The 12218-nt window shown below is 33.3% G+C and overlaps 1 protein-coding gene across 1 annotated transcript; it reads right to left on the bottom strand.

The window, feature by feature from the left end:
• Positions 1 to 944: 944 nt before the first annotated feature.
• LOC111879578 (glycine-rich protein 23-like) lies at positions 945 to 1719 on the bottom strand. The gene has a single exon (XM_023876045.3). The coding sequence runs from the start codon at positions 1610 to 1612 to the stop codon at positions 1199 to 1201; it is 414 nt and encodes a 137-aa protein (XP_023731813.1). The 5' UTR covers positions 1613 to 1719; the 3' UTR covers positions 945 to 1198.
• Positions 1720 to 12218: the final 10499 nt, after the last annotated feature.

Raw genomic sequence — 12218 nt, 5'->3', positions numbered from 1 at the left:
TACAATAGGTTTGTTTGTTTTAGTTCTTTTGTTAAAATTTTCTATTTTGTCTGTTTTTTTTTATTTTATTTATAATAAAAAAAATCAAGGCTGAAGGTCATTAATTGGCTTTCTTACAACTCGCGGTTTGTTGATGAAAAGACGTTTTGTTTAGTAAAGTTATAGCATAAGATGAGCAAGCAATTCTTCCGTAAATTAGAAGTTACCCAAGATCACCAAGTTAATAATTTCAGTCACGAAAATGAACCTTTCATGCAAGTCACGCGTTTCAGACAGTGCCACCTTGCTTTCGTCCTTATATATGGATCTGAATTTTTGCAATTAAATTTAAAATATGATGCAAAATCATTGTATACATAATACATATATCATAAATGTACATGAATATTTTCTTATTAGAAACTAATGCAGCTAACTATGAGTAAAAGGATAAATCCTATCAATGGCGGCTATGTTACAAACCATCCCGGCCAATTCACACCCAGTGGTTATCTCCTGACCTAAAATATGATCACTGAAGCAACAACTAGTCCAAGGCTGGTCACAACCCATAACACATTGATCTACCTCTTAATTAACAAAATCGTTTAACGGATGTAATTAGTTAACCAGCTGGATATGGAGAAAATTGTCCACATACGTGTAAGATTTTAATGTAATTCATCGAACAAAATTGATGCCGTTAAAAGATCTGATATGAAGTGCTTAAAAACCACAATAAATGAACAATTTGAGAACACAAATTACATTGGCTATATATGCAAATCGGTCCATACATTAATTAGACTTGTTTGCATGATTAATTAAATACTTAAAATTAAAAAATATGTCATAAGTTACTCGCTAATTTTCATAAGCGGCCATAACGGTGTACCGTATATGATTCGAATCTTTGTTATATACAGAGACTATTCATTTGCGAGATATAGATTTGTTTATTGATAAAACGAAAAGAGATAAATAGATGTATTAATCATAATATTAGAACCATAAAATATTGGAATCGCAATAGAGACGTAGAACAAGTAAACCACAAGTAACAACTCCCCATAACCCTGCACCTAACAACCATACCTTAAACTTAAACGGCCAAAAAGACAAACGGATGACATCGTACTAGAAAAGTAGAGTAAAAACTGACATGCAATAATATGTGGTACGTACGTCCACTCCAAAATAACGGTAAAATCTAAAACAATTAAGGAACTATGATACCGCCTCCGATTCCACCACCTTTAACTAAGCCAACACCGCCGCCAAGACCACCAAGCCCAGCACCACCGACGCCACCTGCACCACCACCAATACCACTTGCACCGCCAAGACCGCCAAGTCCACTTGCACCACCAAGTCCACCGGTACCGCCGAGCCCACCAACACCACCAAGTGTTGGAATTACACCTCCACCTACACCAGCAAAGCCACCAACACCACCGAATGCGATGAAGTTCTTCTCGTCTTTAACACCAGCTCCTCCACTTGGTACAGTGGCAGTAGCGACATCAACGGTGGTGGGAGTCTTGTCACTCAGGGTGGTCGTGGGCATGTCTCTTGCATTGCTTTGCACAAAAAGTACAAGTGCACAGACTGCTACGAAGTACAACTTCACCATCTCTATCTCTCTCTCACACACACACTCTCTATCTCTCTCTCAGACACACACACTCACTAACACAGAAAAACCGAGGGGATGTTTGAGGTGATGGAAGGTGGTGGTGGAGGTGGCTATTTATGGAGAAAAGAAACGGTGGTGGACAGTTGTAATGGCTGAAAGAGTAAATTAACGAGGTGCATGGAATTAATGTACTTTGTTTTGGTTGTGTGAGGAATTAAATAGTGTTGCATGGAATCAGAGTTAGGTGGCGGGAGAAGTGTATGAAAAGAAGAGAAAATTTAAGATGGTGAGAGTCATAAGTCAACACCTTGTTCTTTACGATAGCACCAGGGTGAGTTCATTGGGTAGTTTGATATGTCTTTTTCATATAATCTTAAGAAAATTCGAGTTCGATTTGAAATTTCAAAATTTCTTATTAAGATTAGGGTTGACCACACATTTTTTTTTAAGGGAAAACAAATTATAAGACGAACGAAGTTTCAAAATCATTAAAAAAACACCAATTATGTTTTGTCTATTCAAGAAAACCCAACGAACTTAACATTTTGTCTAAAAAACCCAACTAACTTATATTTCTTATTTAGGGTCAACCGGCTAATGAAAGTCAACGAATGACATGACTTATGACGTGTAATTAAATATCGGAAAATGGCTTGTAAGACCAACGTAGTTTCAAAACCGTTCAAAAACCCCCAATCATGTTGAATGATTGGGGGTTTTTGAACGGTTTTGAAACTACGTTGGTCTTACAAGCCATTTTCCGATATTTAATTACACGTCATAAGTCATGTCATTCGTTGACTTTAATTAGCATGTTGACCCTAAATGGGAAGTGAACGAGAGTGTAAGTTGAGTTTTTTTATACAAAATGTTAGTTTGTTGGGTTCTCTTGAACAGACAAAACATAATTGATTTTTTGAATGGTTTGAAAACTTCGATAAGCTTTTAAGTCATTTTCCCTTTTTTTTTTATCAATCAGACACCTTGATTATTATTTTTTCATGAAAATCAACATTAATAGATAGATAACCGAGAAACCGACACTACAAGAAAAATAACCATTACCGGCGACATCAAAAGCAGCGACATGGTCCTTTAGCGGCGACATATCAATTTGTCACCGCTAAAGGTCAATGACACGGATCTGCGTTTTCATATTTTGTTAAACTACGTTTGTTGGATCGTGTTTCTAATCCAATGGTTGGGGTACTCGTGGAACGCACAAAACCAATACCGGCGAGACAGGTGCCCGCTAAAAACCTAATCATGTCGCCGCTAAATATGGAATAAATGCCGCGTTAAATATAAAAAAATGGCGCAACAATAATTCTCTCCTAAGTGTCGACTCTATTGATAACTGTCGCCACTAAAGCCCATTGCGATGCCGACAAAGGTATCGCCGGTAAAGGTTGACGTAGTTAACAAAAAAAAAATCGACCCCTTTTCCTTTTTTGCTTCTATTTACTTGCATCCGCCTCTGCGTATTGTTCTTTCCCTCTTCTTTGTCGATTCGAAAACATTCAGACACCATCATTAGGGCTGTAAACGAATTGAATGTTTGGCGAACAGTTCGTGAACCGTTCGGCGGGAAGTTCGTTTAGATAATAAACGAACGAACATGAACAAGATAGCTGACTCGTTTAGTTAAACGAACGAACACGAACAATGCTCTTGTTCGTTCGTTTACGTTTGTTTACATTCATTTATGTTTGTTTATGTTCGTTCGTTTATATTCGTTTGTTTATTTATGATTATTCGGTTATATATATATATATATATATATATATATATATATATATATATATATATATATATATATATGTATATATAATCAAAATATTGATTATGTAGATTTGTTTATGCGCAATAATTAGTGATTAGGTTTAAAAAAGATAAATGGATTTTTTTTTGTAAAAGTGCCTAAGTTAAGGGACCATCGGTTACAAGTTTTTAAAAGTAACGTGGCCAATTTTCATTAAATGAATCAGGTCAAAATATTCATTACGTTCTTTTTGTCGTCGTCCAATTAGTCAGGGTTTGCTTCCTTACACGCCATCTCCACCACATACGAGACAATTGAATTTGTGTTCAAGCCGTCTCCACCTCAAACGATAGAACTTCATCACAAGACCATCAGACTTCAGGTCACGCCGCTTCTGGACTTCTTATCAAGCTTGAGCATCGATCATAGACCACCGTATCATACTCTGTTTTCGACTCCAGCATAGACACACAAGAGGTTTCATCAGCAGGTAAACATCTACCGAAGCTTTTTAAGCTCTATAATTATGTTGGTTATTTTCTTAACACTTTCTTGATAAGATTTGATTATTATTGCATGGTAGATGTCCGATGTTTCTTGTAATCGACCGCCTCTTTTTGATTATGATCAATATTTAGACTCACACTCACCATTTGAATCGACATAATTTGAATCAAGTACAACCACTCCAGTGATGGAAGACATTTCATTGCCCTGATGTTATTGTTATTACAGCTGATGATGGAGATGTCAATATAGCTACAACAATGGATGACCTTGGTGGTGGTACAGAACAAGCAAATGTAGCTAACAATGAAGAACAAATTCCATTTACTAAAAGAAAACGAAAAAAGACTTCAGAAGTTTAGGAACATTTTCGTGATATTAAGTTGGAGGACAGAACTAAAATGTGTGAATGTATCCACTGTAAAGAAAAAATAAAGAAACTTAAAGAAGAAACAACCACACCATTGCTTAGGCATGTTTCAAAAGATTGCCCGATTTTAAAACAAAAACGAAAAGTACAAGGTCAATTAAATTTAATGATGTTTCCAGGAAAGTTGGATGCTTTGTCAATGGTTAGAACTTGGAAATTTGATAATGCTCGGATGAGAGATGTTATTTCTCATATGCTTATGGTCCACGAGTTGCCTTTTGACTTTGTTGAGTATGATTTGTTTAATGTGGTAATGAAAGAAGCTAATCCCCCGTTTAACAAGATATCACGTGCAACAATTAGAGAAGATTGTATTTCTAGTTATGGAATTGAAAAAAAAGAGTTCAAAAGTTCTTCAATAATGTCAACCGAGTGAGCATTACTACGGATATATGGACATCAGGTCAAAATATTCATTATATGGTAGTGACATGTCATTTTGTAGATTCTGATTTTAAGCTTTATGAAAATATCTTGAGTTTTGTTGATGTGCCTCCACCATATTCGGGAGTACATATTTTTTATTCTCTCTTTAAGCTAAAAGAGTGGAATATTGAAACAAACGTTGCTACGTTAACGGTGGATAATGCTAGAACTAATGATGTAGTGGCTAAGAAGTTGAGGGTAAACTTGAATCTTCAAGAAAAACTCGTTCTTGGTGGAACGTTATTCCATGTACGATGTTGTGCGCATATACTCAATTTGCTTGTTCAAGATGGTCTAGCAGAAATTGAACCTATTATTCACAATGTTCGTGAAAGTGTGAAACATGTGAATGCATCCCCGGGGTCGATCATATCTTTAGTGAGCTAGCGAAACAACTTTTAATGTCAAAGAAGCATTTAATTCAAGATGTTTCTACTCCATGGAATGCTACATATGCTATGTTGTCTAATGCTTTGGAGTTCAAAGAAGTGTTTGTAAATTATGCCGATCGAGAGTCCACATATAAATTTTTCCAAGTGACGAAGATTGGAAGAAATTTGAAGATGTTTGCTCTTTTCTAGCACTTTTTGAGGAAACTACAAAAATCATTTCAGGTATTATTTATTTTTGTTGTTTTAGTTTAATAATCACTTTTAGATTAAAAACTAATATGATGCCTATATCATACATCTATGTTTATTTTGACTAAATAGCAATATGATGGATATATGTAAGTTTATTTTTTATAGGTTCTGAATATCCTACATCCAACTTATTTCTTAGCGAGTTGTTTGGTATAAAGGAAGCTTTGGATGCAATAGCTTTAGATGGAAGTGAATATATGAAATCAATGGCCATTAAAATGAAGACAAAATTTGACAAATATTAGGGTGATTGTAATTTGTTGATCTCAATTGGTGCGGATTTGGATCCAAGGTATAAAATGAATTTAGTTGAGTTATTTGGTTTTATTAGATTTTTTTTTAATTTTAATTGTTACTCTTTTTGTACTAGGTATAAAAATGAAATTGATCGACTTCTCTTTCAAGGCCATATATTCTGACAACGAGGCTCCTCGACAAATGCAAGTAGTTTGTGATACTTTGTATCTATTATTCGAAGAGTATGTTATGACCATAAAACATCGGTTGTTCCTTCATCAAGTAGTGGAACAAACGGTGGCGTTGATGCTTCCAAGAGTAGTTTTGCTTTGTTAACCGAACGGTTGGGTAAAGATCTTAAAACTGGGACAACTAAATATGATCAACATATTACAAGTGTCAATAGTTTTACTACTTCAAAGTCAGAACTTGATACTTATTTGGAAGATGGAGTTTACATTGGTGAACCAGGTGCATATTTTGATGCATTGGCATGGTGGAAAGAGAACAACTTGAAGTTTAGAATTCTATCCAAAATGGTTGCTGATGTCTTGGTAATTCCGGTCACTATTGTGGCGTCTGAGTCTGCTTTTAGTGTTGGTGGGAGGGTTATTGATCCACATCACTGTTCTTTAGGAACAAACATGGTAGATATGCTTATTTGTGGAGCTTATTGGTATAGACCTTATTATGGGTTAGAGAGAAAAAAACAAGGTATATTTTTTATTATTAATTTTTTAATATTATGGATTTCTTGAGCTAATAACTTTTTGGTGTGTAATAGAAAAATGAGGATATTGTAGTTATTGAACTACCTTCAGGACGAAGATGATAATTGATGTTCTTTATGGTAAAGGTAACTAAATTGTTTATACTTTAACCCTCATTACTTTTTTTTTATATAGCTTCAATAATTTTGATATGTTTTATGTTTTTTTTGTTAGTAGATTGGTTGTTGAATTGAAAGAATGGATGTTGGATTGAAGGATCGGATAGAAGGGAAATGGTTTTTGTCTTTTTGAAGTATTATTTTGTTATTTTTGTATGGAATGAGAAAGAACTAAGTAAAACTTTATTGTGGTGTTATGTTTTTCTCGAACAATTAAGTAGAACATTATTATTGTATGGAAATGTTGAACACGTGTTTGTTTTCATTTGAGTTAATGGTTGTTTATTTATGTTCATTTAAGTTTGTTTGTGTTCGTTCATATATGTTCGTTTAAGTTTGTTTGACTTTGTGTTCGTTTATGTTTGATTGTATTCGTTTATGTTTGTTTGTGTTCGTTTATGTTTGTTTGTGTTCGTTTGTGTTCATTTATGTTTGTTTATCAACTACACGAACAAACATAAACGAACACGAGCATAGTAAATTTCTTAACGAACGAACACGAACATAAAAAGTTAGTTCATTTAGTTGTTATTATTCTTTTTTTGTTCGGTTAAAGTAAAAAAAAACGAACATGAACAAGCCTCTGTTTATGTTTGTTTAGTTCGTTTACAGCCCTAACCATCACTGTCGAAATTGAGGAATTCCGGCCACGGTGAAGTAGATACTGGCGGGCAGTTTCACCGGCGAATGAGGACGAATTTTTAGCGACTGAAGACGATACTACGATGAAGGTAGGTATTTCCAGGTTAGTTCCCTTTCCCTTTTCTCTTGTAACATTGTTTTTGAGTTGATTTTAGTGATTAATTGCAATAGGAACCCAAGACAAAGATGTGGGAGCATTACCCTGAGTTGTTCACAACAACGGACATTGAGGATGGAGTCTAGTTCTAATGGGATAGAGTTGTAACATCTTTAAACCCTAAGTATGAGAATTAATTGCATTTTATCCCTTGTATGTGAATTAATTGCAAAATTGACCCATAGTGGCATTTTCGTAATTTTGGGCAGAGCATGTGTATTGTTGGGCATACAGATTGGTACACTGGGTGTACATGTGTAAATCTTAAGCCATAAAATTTAGTGTTTGGATCCTATTTAAACATCCTTAACTCCCATATCCTCTTCTTTTCATCAGCCTCTGGCCCCATTTCTACCAATTTGCAAACCCTAATCCATTTTAGAGCATTCGTGAGCCTTTAAGTGCATTTTGGTGACCTTGAAGTAGGAAGGATGAATAGAATATCCTCTTGGATAAATGGAACACTTTAGATCTAGAATCATATCATCTTTTGGCATCTTTTAGAGGTAAAAAGTTGTGAACTTGATTAAGTGTTAATTAGATCTTGTTTAGCCATGAAATGGTGTTCTTTTGGTCCCATAAGCTTCGTATTATGGGTATCGATTACTCTTATCCATATAAGTTGTCCTTTTAGATTTTTTGAAGCATTTGGAAGCACAAAAAGGTAATATAGACTTTTAGTTTCCTTCCATACATGAGTTACAAGGTCTTAATGGGCTAAGTAGTTAGGGTTTTTGTTACTGGCACTTATTAGCCATGCAAGACCATAAAGTTGGAAACTTTATGGCTAAGGATGTTAGTTTAGGATTAGATCTGGACTATTGGCAAAAAAGCTTAAGGATTAAGCTCTTAACAAGAAGAAAAGGACTCAACCGCGTACGCTGGGCGTATTGAGTCAACACATCACGTTTTGGTCAAGCCTCGTGTACGCCATGCGTACCAAATGAGTGCATTGGACATACTCAGCTCGGTTGACCAAGTTTGACTTTTGACTTTTTGATTTGGACCAAGATTTGACCAAGTTTGACCTAAGGGTATTTTGGGTATTTTGAGTTGTATTTGAGATTAGTCGCTATTGGATGAATAGGTGTTGGGTAAATTTGATATTCAGAGCAGAGACCTATTCAACTATTCGTTGGGACTGAAAGGTGAGTCTTCCCACTGTCCTTATGGGTCAAAGGCACAAAGGTCAGCCCATTGGATTAGATATCATGTTTTGTTGTGTGTTGTTATGCCAAGATATGTGTTCACTGGTAATGTGATTAGACTCGTAGATCTGTAGGACTACCTATGTTTGTTTGTTATTGTTTATTATTGCATATGTCAACATGTTACAGTTTATGTTGGGTTGAGGCGATCCTGCTTTATGCTGAAGGTAAATACACCCAGGGTGGCCCAGATAGACTGAAGGCCTTTAATATGGTCCGGTCAGGATGAAGGCCCTGAGAGTGGCCCAGATAGTCTGTAGGCTTGCGAGGCGGTCTAATCATGATGAAGGCCTAAGTATGCATGTTATTGTTTGTTATGTTGTGTGGTGGTGCGTTGGGGGAACTCATTAAGCATTGGCTTACAATTTCATCTTGTTATTTCAGGTACTTCATAGGATCGCAGGAAAGCGAAGACGTGATGTCACACCCCGCTAAAGCGAAAACACGGGACGCGACAGTATAAAAGGTCTCATAGAAAAGTTAAAAGACAACACCAACCGTAATACTAAAAAGTATTAAAATTTACAATGTGTTTGAACATATTTTAAAAGAAATTACAATGCAATTAAAATACAACCCATGTGAATGCTCCTAAAAGTGATGTGTCCCTAAGTGCCATCTTATAGACGAGTTCCTGAAAAAGCATGTAAAATGAGTGGTCAACTACTGAAATAGTTGGTGAGTACTCACAGGTTAAAAATAATACTAGTTGAGTGAATCGTAATCAAAGTTTTAATAGAGGTTTCCATAAATAAAAGTACATTGCTAAAATGAGTAAATAAGTTTGCATAAACAAAGTTCGTTGTCATCATGAGAAATAAAGTATGTTGCCAAAGTGTGATGCAAAGTTCATATTCTCCTGGGAAATAAAGTTCGTTGCTAAAACGAGTAAACATGTTTCGTTGTAAAATGAGTATACAAGTTTCGTTGATAAAATGATTATACAAGTTTCATTGCTAAAATGAGTATACAAGTTTCGTTGACAAAATGAGTATACAAGTTTCATCGCTAAAATGAGTATACAAGTTTCGTTGCTAAAATGTGATGTAAGATTTGTATGTGCATCAAGTTTCCATTCATGCGTTCACAACCCCAGCCTAATGACAGAATCGTGCCATATTGACTACAATGTGTATCGCAAACATAGATAATAAAATCGCAAAATTCACTCAAGAGAATCGTGCGAGTGAGGAGTTGTCTACCTCTTGATAGCGTTATCCATAATAACCATGGGCTCAAAAGAGTTAACGAGTTGTGTCAAATGATTCCAGGGAATTAACCGCGATACAGTCCTCATGAATTAGAGTAACATACACATACATACAAAATATACCAACCAAGTTTGATACGGTTCAAAATAAATACAACGAACATAAATAGTTTAGGACATGTTTTTCCACCCCAAAACATTTAAAACCGAAAATAAGGGGAGTCATGAATACTCACAATCTTTTGAGATCTGCAAATGGTGCCTTTAACTACGCTTCACTCGTACATACCACTATCGATTCCTACAATGATGTTACACACTAATGAGTCTCTAATTGAAATCTAATACTTGTATACTTACGACTACAATAGAATTATGTCACTAATGTGTCAAAATTTTGATATTGATAAGTTATAAACATTTTTCTATGAAATTTAAATTTCTATGAACTAATTTGTTGTATTACAAATTCAAGTGGAATTTCCCATTATTGAAATGTTAAATTTTAACATTTTAGGAGGTCTTCCAAAGATTAAATATTTAAAAACTAAGTCAATTTAGTTCTAAAAGTTCTAAAACTTTGCATTTCAGTTTTAGATAAAGTCAAAGACCTTAAGATAAGTTTTCTTGCATTTTTTATTTGTCTAGCTATTTTTCACCATTTTAATTTCTTGAATAATCATAAAATCATGAAAAATACTAAATAGTTAAAAAAATTACCAAACTTTTGATTTTGGTTCAAAATATATTGAGAAACTTCCAGATACATTTTCATGGATTATAGATATGTATAGCCATTTTTCTTATATTTAATTCTCTAAATAAATAAAAATTCTTGAAAAATAGTAGTCAGTTAAGAAAATTCCCCAAACTTTGTGCACTACTCTTATAAAACATATTCAATCTGGAAAAAAATATAAAAACTGATTTTCAAATAGTTTAACATGATTTGTCAGATTTTTGTTTATTTATTCTATCAAAATAGAGATAAATAGAAAACAGTTTTAAATATTCTCCAAACTTTTTTTACTAGTGTGATTAGACATATAAAAGCTGCGAAAAATATAAAAGTTGGTTTATAAATAGTTTAGATAATTTTCTTTGTTTTATTTTCTTAAATAAGAATTAATTCGTGAATAATTATTAATCGGTTTATGAAAATTACAAAATATTTTTTAGAATTCATACATAGTGCATATAAGGTGGGAAAAATATGAAAATGGATTTCTAAATAGTTTAACCTGATTTTATTATTTTTTTGTGCATTTATTTTAACAAAAATGGAGATAAATGGAAAACAGCTTCCAAAATTCCTCAAGCTTTTTTTTACCAATGTTATTAAGCATATATAAGCTGTGAAAAATATAAAAGTTATTTTTCAATCAATTTTGCTATTTTTCTTTGGTTTATTCACTTAAATAATCATTAATTCGTGAATAATTATTAAACACTTAAGGTAAATTACAAAACTTTTTTTAAATTTCATACACATTGTATATAATCTGGGAAAAATTTCAAAGGTGATTTTTATATACTGGAGTATGTTTTGTGGATTTAAGTATATTTAATCTTAGGAAGATAGAAGAAAAACAGCTTACTGAAGAGAAAATTATACAACTTTTTATGTGGCATCCTAATATATTATAAAGTTTTCTGGTAAATTGTCATGAATTTTGGATAAGTAAATCTATTTTTCCCATTTTTAATCCATTATAAACACAAAAGTCATTGAAAAATAAGATATGCATTATAAAAAATTCCCAAAATATTGTTCTGTGTATGAAACATGACCTAGAAGAAGCTAAAATTATTAAATGCTCTTTTAATATCTCGGAACTTGGTTTTATGTTTTATTTGACTTAATCATAAAGAAAATTAAAAATCATAGAAAACAGTAACAAAAATTGATGATACTTCATGAGGGATGTTTATTCATGTAATGGGCAATCCACTAATTTTTATAGGGTTTATTGACCTTAGTAAGTATTCTATGTGATATATGGCCTCATTTCTTGCCAACACTTACAATAAATCAAGAAAAATTAATAAATACATGAAACTTTCAAGATCATCTTATTATATCACTGGGTTTCTAGGAAAAATTATTTTTGTACATAATCGAAGTATTATCTATTTATTTGGATTAAAATCTTTTATGAACTTATTTAAATGTCTTTTAGCAATGAACTTTGAACATCAAGCATTTAAGCTTGATTTCATCGCATGCATTATGGTTTGAAGATCATGCATTAACTTGATTTGTTCAAAATTGTGTTTTTAAGAAGAAAAATCGGATGCATGTGATTGATGAACATCAAAACTTATAGAAATGTTCATTTCCTTGGTTTGACATAGGTTTAGGTCATGGATGTTTACCATTTCGTAGCATGCAAGATGTTTTTTGTGAAAATCTACTACCATCATCATCAAATCCGAAAGGTAAAAAAAACAGGCATAAGATTTTTCTCATGAAGAAGATACAAAAAAATAT

The sequence above is a fragment of the Lactuca sativa genome, chromosome 6 (assembly GCF_002870075.4).
Source record: "Lactuca sativa cultivar Salinas chromosome 6, Lsat_Salinas_v11, whole genome shotgun sequence".
NCBI lineage: Eukaryota > Viridiplantae > Streptophyta > Magnoliopsida > Asterales > Asteraceae > Lactuca > Lactuca sativa.
The sequence above is the reverse complement of the archived record's forward strand: the minus strand, read 5'-3'. Positions and strand labels throughout refer to the sequence as shown.

Bases quoted from the DNA above. Each gene is read 5' to 3' on its own strand.
- LOC111879578 (XM_023876045.3), bottom strand. From the start codon at position 1,612: ATGGTGAAGTTGTACTTCGTAGCAGTCTGTGCACTTGTACTTTTTGTG.